At 43.9% G+C, this 18,356-nt stretch overlaps 1 protein-coding gene across 1 annotated transcript; it reads right to left on the bottom strand.

Moving 5' to 3' along the window:
• On the bottom strand, positions 1-15,247 carry PLA1A (phospholipase A1 member A). The gene is made up of 11 exons (XM_021549045.3): positions 15,150-15,247; positions 13,352-13,553; positions 12,184-12,361; positions 11,327-11,435; positions 8,474-8,575; positions 7,589-7,678; positions 6,577-6,744; positions 5,405-5,494; positions 4,820-4,928; positions 1,312-1,476; positions 1-85 (listed from the first exon to the last, which is right to left on the bottom strand). The coding sequence occupies exons 1-11, from the start codon at positions 15,220-15,222 to the stop codon at positions 1-3; spliced, it is 1,371 nt and encodes a 456-aa protein (XP_021404720.3). The 5' UTR covers positions 15,223-15,247.
• Between the last annotated feature and the right edge of the window lie 3,109 nt (positions 15,248-18,356).

The following is an 18,356-nucleotide window of genomic DNA, read 5'->3' as shown; positions in this document are numbered from 1 at the left end:
CTAGGCACAAGCAGCAGGCAGTTCATAGGAGATGTCTGTTTTGCTGGGGAGGGTGAGGCTCCAGGGCAGACATGACATTGTCCTGCTGTGGGAAGAGCACAGAGAAGTCAGGCTGGGCACTGACAGGTGGAGATTGCTATCCTAACACAGAAGCAAGCAAAGTGCTGGACCCTGCACTGCTTTGCAAGGAGTGCTGTGCCCTGGCTGGGATGAACTGGCTGGAAGGATGGCATGGGCTTATGTCCTTCACCTTCCCCTTGACCTGAGCAGCACCACTGTTGCTTTGAGTGCTCCCAGCATAGTGACATGAGCACAGTTGTGAGCCTGTGCAACTCCACAGTTTCTGTCTGTATCAAAGCCAAGTCCAGTGTTTCCAGGGGTGCAGGTTAGCACCTCTTTCAGGCAATGTGCCTTGCTGTCCCATTCATAAGGGATAAAAACACATCCATCCCAACTCTGGAGTGCAACAGGTGCTAGTAAGGAATAGTCCTTATACTCAAGGCAGTACCTGGTATTTATATAGAATTGTCTTTTTTCTTCCCCTGTCTGGGTCTACTGGATATATTTTTACTGCCTAGAACTTCAGCCTCCTTCCTGTCCAACAAAACAGAATTTGAACCTGCTTTGAAGTATCCACTAGCTTGCTTCAGCCTTGAGCCAGCATTTCAGAAGCAATGTAGATGGACAGTTTAATGTGTCAGTATAGACCCAGCTGTTTTGGCCTGCCTGCAAGAACTTTGAATCTGCAAGACTCCTGTCAAGAATATTGTATTATGGAGAAGACAATTATCTCTCTCAGGATGAGAAGGACTTGGCTGCTTTTACTCCAGGAAAGGTAACTATGGCTGAAGGTATATACTCTACTATGTCTGACCTAGAAAATGCCAAAATGGTTATTATTGGTCCTCTGTTGTCTCATCCTGAAAAATGTTCACCTGTCATGTTTTAGATGGAGGCCCATTGTAGACAGGGGAAGATGGACAGGGCAAACAAGGACAAAAGAATTCTAGTTAGTACAAGCTTTTGCCATGGCTTGTGATGTAAGTATTTTCAAGGTGATGTGAGTTGCAGCCCTATTCCTTCCATAGCACAACACTTTTATCCTGGGGAAAGAATTTTAGAAAACTCCTAGAAAACTACCTTTGTAGCTTTTCTCTTTCACAAATGCAAAATTAGTTACATAGGGACACAGAGGTGATGGAAAAGACCTTTTAAGTGTTTCCCTAAATAGGAGGAAAATATGCACTGCTTCAAACCACAAGCTGCATCCATAGGTTCAGTGCATCCCTGTATGACATTGCTGAGGCTTACCTGCTATTGAGAGGCAGTGGTGCTACACAGAACTTGCCAACAATGGATGGCTCATCCTTGCTCCAAAAAAGATTCTTGGGGATATACTTCAGGGTCACACTGTTTATCTGGCAGAGGGGAACTCGGTGGACCAGCAGCCGTTTGCCTGTCTCCTGGTCCTTAGGTCTGCAAGGCAGGATGAGCGATGTGAGGGATGTGTTCAGTCAACCTGCAGACACAGTCCATGTGCAGATCCAGGGAAACACTGGAGGAATCTGCAGTATTATTGGGAAGCCCTCACATAATAAAATGGAGTGAGAAGACTCATTTGTCAAAACAAGGCATTGCATGAGCACCTTACAGGCTGTCTCTCCATGCTTGATCTCTGTATTCAGGAATATTGCTGTATAAATATCCTTCCATCACCAACTCTTCTTACTGTTGCATATTGATTGAAACATTGCTCAGCTTGCCACAGAGGCATATGTAGTAGATAAGTCAACATCTATGAAATGGATGGGGATCAGTGGGAATCAGTACACAAACTGGGGTCCCCAAAGAAAGCTAAGAGGTGTCAGGCAAAAAAGAATACCCACTGCACAGAATACCACTCCTTTCATGCTGTTAAAATTCCTGATTTGGGATGGTGTGAATACCAAGAAGCTCGTATGACTGCACAAGTCAAGGGAGGGGGACTGGACAGGTTTGTGGAATACAAAAGCTAGTAAAGATAAAGATCTCATCTTTGGCTCTGAAAGTCCCTCAGATGTAACTAGACAGAGGGAAACTCTTTGGGGAAGTATTGCTATATGCTTACATGGAGATTTTTTATACTCTTCTCTAGCTACTTGCTTTTGATTATATTGAAGGTGGGATGTTTAGATAGAGGGACCTTTGTCCATCCTATGCTCTTACCCAGGCAATGTGAACTGAGAAATGACAGAGGTTTGGTAATGAGCCAATGACCAGAGCCCATTGAGTTGTGTGCCACAGATCTGTGCTACCCAGGTATTTTAAGTCCCTTCTATGGAGTCCATCCAGGGGGCCTTGCACTTGATCTACTTGGCACCTCCTTGAGCATGGAGATCATTTATTTCCTTGTGCTCACAAAGAATGACATGTGCAGCTGGCTTGGCACAGTCCCAGAACCACCTGGATGACTTATCAGCAACATGATGGCAGGGAAAGGGGAGTGGTGACAAAAGGGTCAGGAAGAGCCTACAATTCTGCTAACCAAACTCTCAGGCACTGGCTGACAGCAGCACTCACAGCAGCCAATCCACACCAGCACACCCAGTCCCTCCCTGAGACTGCAGCAGTAGTTGCTGGGTTTTGTGTGTCTGTGTCTGGCTTGAAGATGCTAAAAATAAGAAGCATGTCAAAATTGTAGTTATAAAAGTGAATAATGGATAGCAAATGGAGGCCATCTTTCTATGGCATATTTTCCATGGACAGAGGAATGCAGTACAGTTAAGCATGTTGAAAGAGCCATTCCTGGGACTGACACTTGGTCCAATCCTGCACAACGTTTGGATGGATTTATGAGACTTAGCTGACTTTAGAGGTATGTTTTCTTGGATGTGGGGGATGATGTCATGTGATGTGCAAGCACACAGCAGTGCAGCTGGGAAGTGTCCTGTGTAACAAACTCCTCACTCATCAGGCCCATGTCAGCTACTGAACCTTTGGGACATGTCTCTTGGGGCATTCTGAGCAACATGTAGGGAGGAGTAAGTCTGGAATGGATATTTGGGGGAGGAGACGAGAAGGGCAGTTTGAGGCAAGACACAACCCATGTGAGTCCTTTGCTGAAGGTCTGAGACTAGCTGAACACTCCCAAGTAAGTCCCACTGCACTTCTGGGAAACTGCAGGATGATATACATGACAGATCATCTGAGATAAGTCACTGATCGATCAGTGTCTCAACTGTGATGTGAGGATCTATGTTTAGATGCCCATTTGATACTCTGAACTTGACTACACTGGAAGGCTGAGCTTTGCCTACAGCAGGGAAATTTGCCCTTTGCTGCTAGTGGGAAATAAAAGGGATATCTTCATTTTTTTGCTCTCAAATCTGTAGGTTTATTGCTGTAAGCAAATTTTTTAGTTTAGCCTTGTGCTTCTAAGAAAGGCGTTTAAGAGAAACACAGCTGCTGCTCCCCCCCGCAGGGCATCTCTGGATAGGTTACCCTGCTCTAACTCCACTGTCTCATTAAAAGCGGAGGGTACAGCAAAGCCTCGGGATTGCCTGCCTGGCTCACTTCCTTTCCCTCCAGCGCTCACATGCCTCCTGCTGGACTCCCACCAAACCTAGTGTCTGACAACTGCCAATGGAAGCGCTGCATGGTCCTGGTCTGACCTGGGCATTACTATTTCTTCCCTCCTGCTGTGAAAAAGGCACATTTGGCTTCCAAACCAGGAGTTGAACAGACTGAGCTCCACCAGGCCGGAGTACCAACCCAAATTGTAGTGCCTGGCTGGAAATCTGTGTCCAAGCATCTGCGTCACTCTGGAAAGTACCCTAGAGTGTGGTTTCCCCTTCCCCATTTCTCCCCCCTACCTCCTGGTGCCCATGACTGAGTCAGCAACACAAGTAGGCCCACAATATCAACACAAGTAGGCCACAATATCTTGGCTTAGCAGTAAGGACTGTGTGGGAGCCAGCACTGTGATCCCTGTGATCCCAGGAGAGCTTCCTAGGACTCTTTAGCAGGCTGCTTTCCTGCTTCCTGAGGCAGCCAGCAGCATGTGTTAGCTGTATTGTGGTTCCCAGTCCAGAGCAATGGGCAAGGAGTAGGAAGAAGTGAGGAAGACTCTGCGGAACTTGTTGTGGTGGGGAGATCCCCTGGTGGCAAGAGCTGTGGAAGCTGTGGAGTCTGATCTTTTAATTCAGACAGTCTGGTGGAGGGTGGTGCTTTCAAGAGGCATGTTTCTGTCTACACAGTGGATCTTGGTCACCTGCCCCTTGCTTTTGTCTGCAATGGGAGTGAGAGCATTGCTGCATTACTGCAGAGGCAGCAAGTACTAACACATTTCTGACTGTGCTGAAGTGCACTTGTCTCCTCTTTGCAACTGCTGCCCTCTTGGGCATCAAGAGATATGTCTAAGCCACAAAGTCCATCCCTCTGGAGCCCCTGGTGGATGGGGGTCTTGCTGTAAGCCACCCCTATCTGCCAGAGCAGGGCTAATAACTATCTGACAGTGATTGCAGTTTAAGTGAAGCCAGGTCAGGGTATGGTGTGGAAAAGGAATCAGCATAGCCACACAAAAATATGCAAATCTGGGGCTCCCAGGGTGCTCCTGCTGCTTTGTGCACTTGGGAAAGATGTGGACCCAGTCAGGGTTACTGAGTAATGGTAGCACATGCCTGATTCTTGAAGGCATTTAAGGAAAATGTGGAGGGACTTAAGAAACAGGATTGTGGTTCATCACTCAGGGAAATATGCTGTTTCTGTGCTTTGCCTAGAATAAACATCCTCACTCATGGAGCTGGGAAAAAACAGGCCAGAAGCATGCACTGTCACTCACATGGTGATTTTTGCTGTGTCCTTGGTGCTGTTGCTGATGAAACTGATCTCAATGCTGGTGACTCTGTTTCTTTTCTTCTGCAACTGGAACTCAACCAGGCTGTGGTATACTGAGCAAGAAGCAAAGAATGTGGGTGTGAGGACACATGAAGCAAAGAATGTGGGTGTGAGGACACATACTCTCTGTAGGACCTGCCCATGACAAAAGAGCACTCATTCCCTGGCCCCACCAGCAGAAAAGATTAAACAGACATATGAGAAAATCAAGTTTCTGTGCTATGTGAGGCACAGGGGCATGTCTGTATAGCCCAGTGTGAACAGACAGGCACTTTCAATCCCTTTTACTTCAGCCCTGAAAACACATGTGGCTGCGCTTCTTCAGGGCTGTGCCCACACTAAAATATCTGCTGGTATGCTTTATGGAGGAGATGTGCAATATTATTGCTCTTCAGTGGTGTGTCTCAGACCCCATAGCCCACAGCAGCTGACTCTGATGTGGTAATGTGCTGTTACTACCTGGGCTCCTCAGAGGATCTGCCTCATTAGCCAACACCCCTCTGGCTCCTTTTTCTTTCATGCTACTTACCACAGAATGGGGCTGAAGGACTGGTCATTAAAAAAACTTTCACTTCCTGGGGCAACCTGCTCATGTTGACACCTCCCTGCTCCAGCAGGCCTGCAGGGGGGAAATAAACTCAGGGCAGGAAAAGCCATGAATGACATAACAAAAATATAAGTAAGAAAATATAACAGAAATATAATATATATCAGTCACCTTTTTTCACCCTGCTTGACTCCCCTGTTTTGGAGAACAGGTCCCTTTCTTATACCAGTGCAAATCAGAGCAAGTACAATTTTGTGGTGTCTGACGGGTTAACATTCCCTCAGAAAACCTCCTCTGGCTACCCCAGGTAATCATCACCAGAGAACCTCTTGGTGGCTTTCTTTTCATTCCTCTGCAACAGACTTTGCTGTCAGATGCATCTGTGCAAAATGAGCAAGACTAAAGACTACCAAATCAGGAAACTTAGTGCAGAGGTAAATGACAGTGCAAACAGAAGGGAAATTGAATTCCTTGGTCAAATGAGGAAACCACCATAACTCATGGCCTGCATCACTGAATAACTGGCGAAATGGTTTGGTGAGATGAGGGAGAGGTGGCTGATCTGAGACAACTAATACCAAAAAAGGCCTCTCTTTATGTTCCTCTGGTACCATACTGCAAATAGTAGCAGCGGACACTTCCTTTCCTCATGCCACAGCCCAGTTTCAGAAGCCTAAAAGAGGAATCTATTACCTTCTCCCAGTCCAAAGAATTCCTCTTTGGAGTGGCCATGGCAGAAATTTATGAAAAGGAAGTGACTCAACAATGCTGAGCAGTTGAAGTAGTAGAAGACTGGAACTTCAGGCTTGAACTAAAATTTTCATCTAGTCCTCTAAACAAGACATTTTTTTGAGCTGACAGCCTTATTCATTCTGGCAGGTGATTCTGTAAACTCTCTTTCAACACATATCTGGACTCTAGGAAATGTTTAAAGATCAGAAATGTTCAAGATTTTGCTGTTCAACTCTGGGCAATATATGAGTTTTTATAGTGCATTTATGGAAGCCTGAAAACAAAACAACTTGTCACTCTTCCCAAACAGATCCAAAGCAAATCCTGCTCAGACAAATCTGGACTACATCCCATGCTCTGCACTGACACCATCAGGAATGTATTGTCATCTGTTCCAGGAAGGTCTCATGCTGGTACTGTACCTATTCTGGGACAGGAGGACAGGAAGGGTTTTGCACAGTCCAGGCAATGACCATTTAGAAAATCTTGATGACTTGCACAGGGGAACCCCACGATGGGACAGGGATGGCTCAAGGCACTGATGTAGAGATGTACAGCCCTCATGTGATCACAGATTAGAAAGTTATAGCCTGCAAGGAAAAAATCAACCAGAGAAAAGCAGCCATGATTCTTCCAGTCAGCTTCAGGCTTTTTGCTCATTCCCAAGGAACTGGGAGTGAAGGAACACATACTGCAGCAATCACCTTCCCATTAATTACATTTTGCAGGGCATTTATGTGGCTACAAGCCCAGATCCCCCTGGAAGAAAGTTCTGCAGGAAGTTACAAGCGTATCTATCTCTCAGACCAAATCCCTTGGAAGAAAGAGACCACAGAGCTATCTTGTTTCTGTCAGTGTCCCATCAATCAGGCCATCAATCAAGCTCTCTGTAAGGGAGTGCAGCAGATTTGACTCCCACCTGCGCTGAAACCCCAGCTATGGGAAATGAGGTACTGTAGGTATCTCAGGAAAGCTGACCCTCAATGCAGCTGACTCATACAGAACATACTTGAATGTTAATGAGTCCACACTGTTTACTGTGGAAAGTCCTCTTCTCTAGAAGAAAAGGACAGTAATTGTACGAACTGTCTCTCTAAGTAGACACAACTTTGAGCACGAAAACAAAAACCAACTTTCGTTACTGCTAAGAGCTTTTCTGCAAAGTGTGACCTCTACTGAAGCTAGGGTTTTGTAAAACAGAGAAGCATTACCAAAATCACATCTCTTGACAGCAGTGCTGCCAAGACACTTGATCTGTATGTGATTTTAATTTCACCTGTTTCTTGTACTGCTGAGAAGAGATGTGGGCTGTGAATACGTTTATCTCGCTTTACTGACTGCCCTGGCTGTAGCAAGAGCTGCTTGCCAAACAGCATTTTCACAGTCTGCTAAATGGCCATGAAAGCTCTCTGCTTGGCCAGAGAGTGTTCTTACCTGCAGAGATGAATCGGGGGCACCCTGGCTGATCTTTGCCTCCATTGACAAAATAATCGATATGGCCTACAGGAATCCGGATCCCGAAATCTGAAAGGAGGTCAAATGCCACTTCATTCTCAGGCTTGGCTCTTGGGTAGGCTTTACCCTATGTGTTGATGACAGGTCCCAATAATTGGTTGAGCATTAGTAGTACTGGAGCCAGCCCTAATGCTGGAGACATCAAGGCCAGATTTCCTGCTTCTACATGTGCAGGTTTGATGCATGGAGAAGAAAATGCTCCGGGCCCTGCCATCAAAATTACTGGAAACTGTGTCTTAACCACGAGCTCAGCAACTCTAGTTTTTGATTCTAAGTAAAGGAGAACTCACCACAGTCTTAATGTGGGATTATAAAGGATAATTGAGAGTTGTTTTGGTAGAGGTTTTTGTGGTCCCTAGGCAAAAGACGTGACTCAAAGGCACCACATTATTCTTTAGCCCATGTTCTGCCCATGTAGATCCTCAGTGCTTTAAGTTACTCTGTTGCTGCACCAGCTGCTGGTTTGACTCTGTTACCTTCCGACTGGGTGGAACCTTTCTTACATCAGGCAGGAAAAAACAAAGTGAGGCTAGACCTATAAAACTCCCTTCTGGAAGTAAAAGTCATGCCAAGCCGGTACTGCTTAAATTCACTCTACTGTAGAAATCTCCTCCTGTCTGTTGTTTGAAGAGCTCTGGGGTATGAATTCATCATCAAAGCCTTTCTTAACAAGAAACTTCCTCAGAGTGAACTTCAACTCATAGTAGTTTGGCAAAAAAAGGGACAATGACCTACAGAATCCTTAGCAATGATGATGTCAGGAGGAACAGAAGGCCAGGCTGAGGAAGGGGGAAGCCAGCTTACTGTCAGCATCAGTATGAATGGCTTCCACGAAGAGGGCATCCCCAGGATCCAGGCGTTCCTCGGGGCTGGCTCTGGTGTACTTAGGGCCTGCAGGATCCAGGGCTGTAACAAAATCAAACACCTCAACAAGTACTTCTCAGCCCCTCTCTTTCTTATTTCTGGAACAGTTATTTTATCTAGAACTTTAAAAATAGTGCTAGGCAGATATAATAAATTATTGTCAGGTCTCAGCGATTAAGCTCCAGAATAGTTTCTGCCAGTGCCAACTTCCGCTACAGCTTCCTTGCATTGTCCCTGCTGTTCCATAACCTTTTGGTATTTGTTTTAACTAAAGGTGACTGAGCCTTAAATAGCTCTGACAGAGAAGATGCATAGTGTCTCTTGGAGTTTTGGTGAAAGAGAATCAAACTTTTTAATGCCTTCCCAAATTGTACTGTTGTGTGTATTAGCACTACAGTCTGAGAAATGTCACTGCAGATCAGCAGTTAGGTGGTGAATTCAGCACCCTAGGCATTAATCAACTCAGGAACTACAGAAGTTTCATACTACCAAACAATTTTAAACCAAAGAGGCTTCTGAGCCCTTTCTCCACAAATAAAATTGAGTCTTTAGCAACTATCTACATTTTTGTCTAAAACTTGTTCCTAGAGCAACTTCAGTGGACTCAAAGGAACACAGAAAAGTATCCTTGGCAATACCCAGGAGCTGATTAATTTTTATTTTTTTTTCCTGAGGTGTATCCTGTTCTCATTTTATAGAAAAGTGACCTCACAAGACTTTTTCATTCCCCAGGCAACAATAATTTAGGAAGCACATCTGTTCTTCGTGCCACTTAACCTTGGAGCTGGCTGGTTTCACAGTTTTGGACTCAGTCTCATTAATTCTGTGTGGAGAAGGCAATATCAACAATATACAAATGGGCATGTCTGCATTTGTGAGGGGAGAGGGAAGGAGGAAAAGAAGGAAAAACCTTCTTTTCTGTTCTTTCTGTAAATAAAAGCTAAAAATAAGACTGCAATGGTCTTTAATCTTGATATGCACAAAAAGCTGAGAGGTTCCCCACCCACTTCTACAGACCAAGTTGTAATTAAAAGCTTTAAAAGCATGAAAATCGTTATTTAGTGTGGCATAAAATTCTTAGTGAGGAGGCAGAAACCTAATATGAACATACACTTCAGCAAATTGTGGCTCAGGGGTCAAATTCCTGTTTGAGGAATTTGTGAGGAGGCAGGAGATGAGATCAGGCATATTTTGGGTCTAACCCAGTATGTCTTCAGGCTTCTAAAGCTGAACTGGAATCTGCAATTCCCAGTGTGCCTATAAAATCACAGGATTAACAGGAATGTGGAAAAGGGATTGTATTTGAGCAGAGTTTAAAATGGAACAAATAAATCTGCAGAACTTCTATTACATGTGGACAACATAGAGAGGAAGAGTGCTTAACTCTGAAATTAATTACCATGGTTTCATGGAAATGTGTCTGCTTCTGAAGACATCACTGATCACAAAATTCTCACGCAGGACAAAGGCTACTCCAATTTTCTCCTAATGTAAACTTTGATTCACAGCTTTAATAAGGGCTCAACATGAAATTCACTTCCTATTAAGAAATTCCTGTATTTCATGCAGCATGGATAGCTGTGAAAACAGAACCAACATTTCTCTGGACTGCCCAGCCAAGAGTGGTGAGCCCTTCCTGAGAATACCTTTGTGAGACAGACTAGCATGAGATGAGGCAGACTGAGAGCTGAGGCCACACTGCTGGAGACTTTGTCTGTTCCTTTTTAGTGACATTCCTCTCCCATCAAAATGAATCTGTCACTGGGGATTCATAGAATTTAGTAAAACCCTTGACAGTCTGATATGACATACAATGCAGCCCCACTTTGAGGAGGGGTGATGGTGGTGTGTGGACTAGTGTGACTTCCAAAGTTTCTTCTTACCTAAATGATTCTGTAAGTTTATTCATGCTTCACACCTAAAGGCTGAACAGGTCCTGATGCACCAAAACCTCTAAATGACAGGATTAACCTATAACCATTTTGCTCTGCAATTCCCCTTAGTGGAGCCTCTTCCTCACACCCAGGAGTCTGGCTATGTTTAAGGTTAGCTCTGATTTGGTACAGTTGGGTGACATTAGACCAGCCTACTGTGAGAACAGCCAACTTGTGGGGGAGAACAGCAAGGAGCCTCATCTGGGTCCTCCCAGCGCTGGCTCAGGCTATTACATTTGTTCCTTGCCTGAGCTGTGTGGTCAGGATGCCATGCCCTGGCCTTTGCCTTGTTGGTCAGGCTTGGTCCTGATTTGACTTCCTGGCTTGATCTTAGGCTTGCCTTATCACTACCAACTAGACTCTGGATGACCCTGGTTCCTGTCACTGGACTGCTCTTCTTGCCCAGACACAGCAGAACTGCATCCCTTGTCTGTGGGGCCACTGCACACCTCACTGTCCCCTTGGCTCTCAGCTCACGTTTTCTTGCAGAGCAGCTCACTCCTGCTTTCCCCCCACAACTGCATTGTGGGCTTTAGTTCTAAGAACCACATGTGCATGCTGTAATTTGGAAGCAAAGGTTATGAGTGTTGTGGGCTTTCACTAGTCATGAGGGCTTGTACTTTGCTGAGCAAAGAGTGTAGCAAAGATGGAAAGACATTTTTACAAATACTTGTGTTCTTTTGGCAGCATGGAGGGGACTGATGTTGAAAGGTGCTGTCAGAATCTAGGAAGAAGCCCATAAGCTTGGATCTAGTGAGCCCTTATGAAATTAAAAGACTGCTCTGAATGACTCCCCTTTCTTGCTCTTTCATTCTCTCTCGTAGGGCAGGTGAGGACCCCAGACTCAGTGTGGTGATACCTGTTATCCGTCCCAGGTGACCGCCATGGAAGTGCCCCACCAGGCCCCCGACATGTGCTCCGAGGCTTACCCCAATGATGTGGATAGATGTCCCTGAGACTCCCAGGGCCTGCAGGGTGACAGTAATACAAATGACTGTTTCTGTAGCAGAAAGGTGAAATACCCTGTCCCAGCCCACCCAGCAGCTCTGTAACTCTCCTAATGTGGGATTGCTTTTGAGGTGTACAGTGGGAAACTAAATATTTAAGGAAATTATGGCTATTGCACTTTCTGTTTTTCAGGACCTTTCTTCAGGTCCACAGATGCAAACCCAGCCCTAAACAGGTTGGTCAGCACTGCAAACATTTAATGGAGAGTTTACAAGGATTACATTTACAAGGATTACATCTCCATTAAAGGAGAGTTTACAAGGATTCATCACCCTGATTGCAGAAGTCTTGTTCAGCTGTGCTTTGCATGAACAGAATGGGACACATCTCGGTATTTTCACATACTAGAAAGTACATCTGAAGTCCAGAGCAAATATAATATAGCCTCAAATCTCACTCCTGCTAGCTTCCTGGACAAAATTTCTCAGCAGAAGAAGACTGTCCAGTAAATATGGATCTGAGAAGACCCAAGGCAGGTTTTAGGTTTGTTCTGAACTGGAGAGGCAGCTGACAATTGGGAATTTTTTTCCAGAAAATGTCAAAACTCTGAAGGAAGAAGTAAAATGCTAGCATGCTCAAGCCTGGATTTGGAGAGGGAAAAAGGAAAAATCTGGAATAAAAAAATTCACTTGTCCAACTCCTGGATACAGCAGGTTGAGAGCAGCTGCCTGGCCGTGCTCCCTACACTGGAAATGCACAGTAGCTTACCAGGAGCTTGCTGATGAACTGTGAGATGGTGAGGGCCAGCTGTGTGACATTTTCCACTGCAGAGGGATAGGCTCCTGTAGACCCATAAACCCAGTCTACTGCAATCACATTCACCTGGCTGGTGTGCAGTATGGCTTGGACAAGCCCTTCAATCCAGGAAGGTTTGGTACCCAAAGCCCTGCGGAGTCACCAGAGACAAGGATGTTAGCTGTTCCCTAAACAGGGCACGTACCACTGTGATGTTCACTGGTGCTGGAGCTTCATATGTCTCAGAGGAGGCTGCCAGACAGTGGCTGGAAGTTATTTTTGGTGCCAGACACCCACACCTGGAAATTTTTTTTGCAGTGGTGTAATAACACTTTCCAGAATGCTCTGATTCGGGAGAGAACCACATATTTTAATGAATGAGAGAACATTTGCAGGGCTCAGGCTGAGATCTCACTCTCTCTGTGATGATTCATTTAGCCACCACAGAGCCCACCTGGAGTAAGTGAGGTGATTGGGAACACCTGGATCCTTCTCTGCTGCCACTGATAGGAAGTCCTTGGCCAGATCACCTGGTCTTTCACTGCTACATTTTCTCATCTCTAGACAATCAAAAATAAGAATCTATACCAAAGAATTCCAGGGAAACCGAAGAGGCTCTGTTTTGCCCAGTTCCTCTAATGCTATCTGGTGAAGAGTGTGCTGTCTCACTTGGAGGCAACAGCTAGCTTTCTGAGAAGACCCTGCAGCATTTGCTATGGTTTCATTTCAGTTTTCTATGCACTTTCTATTCAGGCTTTTGCACTTCAAAACAAATAATATTATATGGTCACACCTGACTGAGAAATGGCACAGAAGTTTGCAGAATGATGGCAGTTAAAAAAAACAGCTTCAGTCCCAACACTTTCAAGAATAGAAGGATAATCTGTCTGCTTGGAGTTCTAAATGGCTCATTAACCCAGGCTATTGGGCATGAAATCCAAGATTGTTTAAAGGGACAAGAATCTTAAAGAAGACTTCTTAATGGAAAATGCTGAAAAAAGGAAAGAAATAGAAATATGTGGGAAGAGAGAGAGAGAGAGACAGGAGGAAGAAAGGAAGGAAGAAAGAAGGAAAGATATTAACTCGTGCTGTGTTTAATTTACCAGTGAAAACTTAGTCACAGTGCTCTTCTTTCTCTCACCTGAAGCCATGGATGATGATTTTGGTTTCCAGACTGCTGTTGAAGCTGCAGTTCTTGATGCTATCATCATCTGAAATCAGCTCTCCGCAGCTGGGGCTTGAGGAAGTGAACAGAATAAACTGGACCTTAAGTTTCCTGCCCCGTAGGAAATTGGCTCTCTGGAAGTCTGTGCAGTGATGCTCTGAAAGTCTGTCTGTATTCCCTGCACAGGAGGGAGGGAGTGGCACATTTAGTCTGGGTCTGTACAATGGGAAAAAAACACCCCTTGTTCTAATTCGTCACAAAAATGAAGGTAGCAATTTCACTTCTATTGATAAAGATTAAAAGTATCTAGCATAAATGAAAATGAGGCAATTCTGGAAACTTTACCTGACTGATAAAGTTGTTTCTGTCCTTTGAGGGAATTCCAGCTCTGTCTGGGGAAATAACCATGAATATCATACCCAGCTTGGACTTCTGAGAGTTGTTTTACCATGAGGTGAGTGATATTTCGCTGGGTTTTTTAAGCAAATTGGCCACCTACACCAGTTACTAAGTACATTTATGAGGTGGCTGTTAGATTTTTAAAAAAACAGTTGCCAACAGGTAGTCACCACTGAATGGGGGGTATTCAAATTCTGGTAGGCTTAGTAGAAGGTGCAAGTCTAACTAACAATTGCATCAAAAATCCAGAAGTATGAGAATGTCGATGATAAAACATGAGAATGCTGATGAAAAAATATGTCAATGATAATTTCACAATTAATTAATTTGCTTGATGAAAATGCTTTATGAGAATGAAAAGGTTGCTGCTGGAAGGCACTTTGACCTAGACAGCAAAAAATAAACATCTGAACTGTAGCTAGTAAAACACCTGAGGAAATTTAGGCTAAAAAGCAAGCACAAAAGTTCAGCAGTACGTGTCACTAGCAGTGTCACTTTAAGAGCTGGAATCCTGCTGCAATAACAATACATGCACCTTTCTTTCTGGACTGGAGGAAGCAAAGCAGCCTTGAATTTGGCATATAATAAAATAATTGTTCATTTATGTATTTTAAAATTGAACAATCAGCTTCCCAATTTCCCTCAGAAGATACTTTACACCAGCTAGACAAAACATGGCCTATGGGTCAGTACAAAGGGGTGAGATTCAATATTCAGATTCCACTAGAAGGATGTGACTATCCCTCACTGCTGTTTATTTGGTCTTCCTGTGCACTGACAAGGAAAAAAAGAGATAATTTTAGAGATCTGCTTGGAAAAACTGTAGGTCATGAGCCAGTCTAAGTAGCAAAAGCAGGGTGAGTACCAGCACAGTGAGAGTCAGAAATGGCATAAGATGAGAGGGATCATCAGTAAAGGAAAGGCAGGAGGTGCACTGCAGTGAAGCTGCAGGTGATGTGGGACTGTAGATGTGATCTCTAAGGCAGTCTCATTGACAGTACAATTCAAGAAAGAAATGGAAGTGTGGCATTTGTTTATTTTTCTCTCAGCTACTGCAGATCACACTTGCTGACCTTTTGAAGCAATGTGGCAAAGATGCCACTGCCAGAGGCCAAGTGGTCCCTTTTCTGCATCCTTACTCTTCAGGTAAACCTGGATCATTCTTGGAAATCAGGTTAATGGAATTAAATCACTGAGGGTGATTGAATCGAAGCATAAGAGAAGAAAGGACAATTCTTGCACCACTTTTTCTCCCCAGAACATAAAAAGGTTATTGCCAGGACCTATTGACATACAGCTTGTTTAGGGAGAACTGAATTCAGATCCTTCTCTGTAAAACCTTCAATCCCTTGCCAGGCAGTCATGTTTTTCTTACCTGTTTGTGCTGAGCTGGGCAGCAAGAGGAGAGCAAGAACCATGAGCAGTTTTCTCTTCGGATCTTCAACCATCTTCCTGTTTGCCCAATACAAGAATAAGGATTGTACAGAGGAAAACCAGCTGTGGTTAATGATCAGCTTGACTCTGTAATGATCAATCAGTCTGTGCACTTTTGGGAAAATGACCTAATTCGGATTTTAAGCAATTACCTCTCCTCTTATTTTACCATTAGTCAAAATCTGAAGCAGAGGCTTCAATGACTTTTTGGTTAAAGGAGATGTTGACCTTCCTTTCCTCTCTACCTCCCTTTCCTCAAGGGAAACTTCTCACTTCAGAAATCAGGCAGTGAAACCAGTTCCAGCAAGTGATAGAGTTACAGTGCTTTATCCTTGCTACCTAGACCTTTCTGCCAAACTCTGACTAGGGATGCTGGTTTATCACAAGGCTTCACAGTAAGTCCATGCCAGGAAGATTCATATCAGCCTTGCATCGTATTTTCCTACTGCATTGCTGTCTTTCCTGTATTTCTGCTTTTGGTCAGATACCTGTAACAGTCTAAAAAAGGCGAAACAGTGGATTACATCTGAAAAGCCAGGGGAAAGGCAGGCTAAAATGCAACTGGTGGTCATATCACCATAACATGCCCAGACTACATTTCTTAGGGTGGGGGCACCCTTCAGTAATGCACCAGCATCATAAGCATGCAAATACTTAACAAAGGCCTTTGAATAAAAAACTTTACCACTTTAATGTATCCAGATGGAGAAGCATAAATGCACACCCAGATGTGCAACATGACACCGATGATGAGGTACCATATTCCTGGCTGAGATGGACTTTCAGGTAAGGACACACCTGTATCCTCTGTGTTGGTCCATCGTGCTGGACAAGGCAGCTTTGCCCTTGGCTGTGCTAAATGGCAGGAAGGGTAATGAGCAAAGTAAAGTTCCCTGTCCGGGTACTAATCTACAGTGGCTTAGTTGAACAACCAAATTAAGAAATTTCTTCAGTCTGATCAGGAAGATGACCAAAGATATTTCAAAAAGCATCAGACACTACTTTTCTTTAGAACTATTGGTGATAGCAGTAATTTCCTTACCCCAAGTTTGTTTCAGCTGAAGGCTTTGGTGCTGTTTTAAGCAGAAGTTCATTTTATTTCCAAATCTTCAGAGATAAATTTCTCTGGTTTTCACTGAAAGGCAGCCTTAGCTGCCTGGCCTGGAGGACTATTGAACCCCACCCCAACTGCATCCTCTCAGATATACATACTGAGATACCTTCTGACCCTGAAGTACTTGCCTCCAGGATCAAGCTGGCTTATTGTCAGAGAAGCAGGTCCTCAGTGTCTCACAAATATATGCCCGAGTTTGTCAGCCCAGTCAGTTTTCCAAGACTGAAAACTGCAATGCCAATAGCCATCTCCTGGCTTCCAGCCCATGCTTCATCTTTCCATCCCCAGCACCAGATTCATCTTGTTTTATCTTACAATTCTTAGATTGTAAGATAAAGCCTGTGCACTCCAACAGGCCCATTCCTTCTTTGCCAAGTCCTATGGAAATTTTGAAATGCCATGTAATATAAAGAGGCACCATTATTACAGCCTTATAGTTAAACAAAACTTTAGCCAAGATTTGCAGATTTGGTTTTATTTTGTGCATTTGCAGAGTTGTTAAACAACATCCTGGTGTTTAACAATATTGCAAATGCACAAAACTGGTGTTTTTTAAAAAATAAATGTCTTTTAAGTTGTCTACTAAATCTGAATTCTCAGTTTAATGAATTCCTGGATTTTTCTTATTATAGCAGCACACCATGGCAATTCCTTATGCAAACAGCAAAAGCCACTCAAGTTACTCTGTGCTTAAAATGCTTTTACTAAGTAAAGCTATTTTGATATAAAGGGTTTTCTTCTTATTGCTTGTGAACTTAATTGCAGAGTAATTACAGTTATATTAATTCAGAAACTTAATGCCACTTATTTTGCTTCCCAAAGGGAGTGATTATAATGACAATGGGAGCACTGTTGCAAAGACTTCCAAACCACTTTCTTTTAACAGTCCCTTACAGAGAAGTCATGAAGCACAGTGTGATTTTCTTGAGAATGTCAGGGATAGTGAAAGCAAAAAACCTTGATTTAGTGCACAAATTCTTTTAATTAAAAAGAAAATTTTAAAAATGTGCTGACTGCACATTCAAGCCAATGCTGAAAAGTGTCCAACTCAGCTGAAAGTGTCGAGTCTCCTCTCACAAAGCAACAGCTGGCAGAGGCATATAAGCACTGCAAATAGCCAATGGTCAAGTGGAAATCTGATCACAGGAAAATTCACTTGGCCTGAAAAACTAATTTTTGATACTAGAAAAAATGCATTTGGGGTAGCAGCACCAGACCTTGGGGGAAACCATGTGTGAGCTAAGCAAATGATGACTATTTAAAACCTCTCCCTGTGGAGAGGTTTGCATTCAAAGAAGGGCATGAAATACACCCAGAGCTTATCTCACTGTTCATTAAGTTCTGGATCCTCCTTACTGCTGAAATACTTGGTCTCAGAGCTCCTGTATTTTCTATCATTTGCCTGTGAAGTAGAAACCATGGTTCTGTGTTAAGCATGCAGACGCCTGTGTATTGTTTCCAAGACTGACAGAGGAACCAGGATTAGTTCTCATCTCAACAAAAAAGCAATTTGACCTTCCTGCTTTCAGAGGTGTGTCTTAGCAATGACAGAGCAGGAAGTAAACGTCAAAGATTTTCTTGGCAACTGAGGAAGGGAAAACAGGGGCAAGTCTGCTTGGGTACTCTGTCAGGAAAGGAGGAAAAACAGCCATCTGAGCCTTTTTTGAGTACTTCCTGGATCTTCCACCTGGTATGCCTGTATAAGTATGCATAAGGAAGATATATCCTTACCATGTACTACCAAGTAGAAGAGCCTAGTTGAGGGCACCAGTCTCCAGTTCAAGTTTCTCTCTGTTTCTCTGCTCTATAAAGCCATAAATCATCTTGTACAATGTGGAGCAGCTCAGTAGGAAGAACGCAGGCCTGCCTTAAGTGCATGTGGATGACGACCTGTGTTCCTTCCATCCTAAAATAACCTGTTTCAAAGTGAAACTGTCTGCTTCCGATTTCTCTCTCCCAACCTCAAAGATTTTGTGCCCTACAGGAAAGCTGCAGTGTGCAACAAGATTCAATCCAAAGCCTCTGGCATCTTGA

The sequence above is a fragment of the Lonchura striata genome, chromosome 2, assembly GCF_046129695.1.
Source record: "Lonchura striata isolate bLonStr1 chromosome 2, bLonStr1.mat, whole genome shotgun sequence".
NCBI classification, from domain to species: Eukaryota; Metazoa; Chordata; class Aves; order Passeriformes; family Estrildidae; genus Lonchura; species Lonchura striata.
The sequence above is the reverse complement of the archived record's forward strand: the minus strand, read 5'-3'. Positions and strand labels throughout refer to the sequence as shown.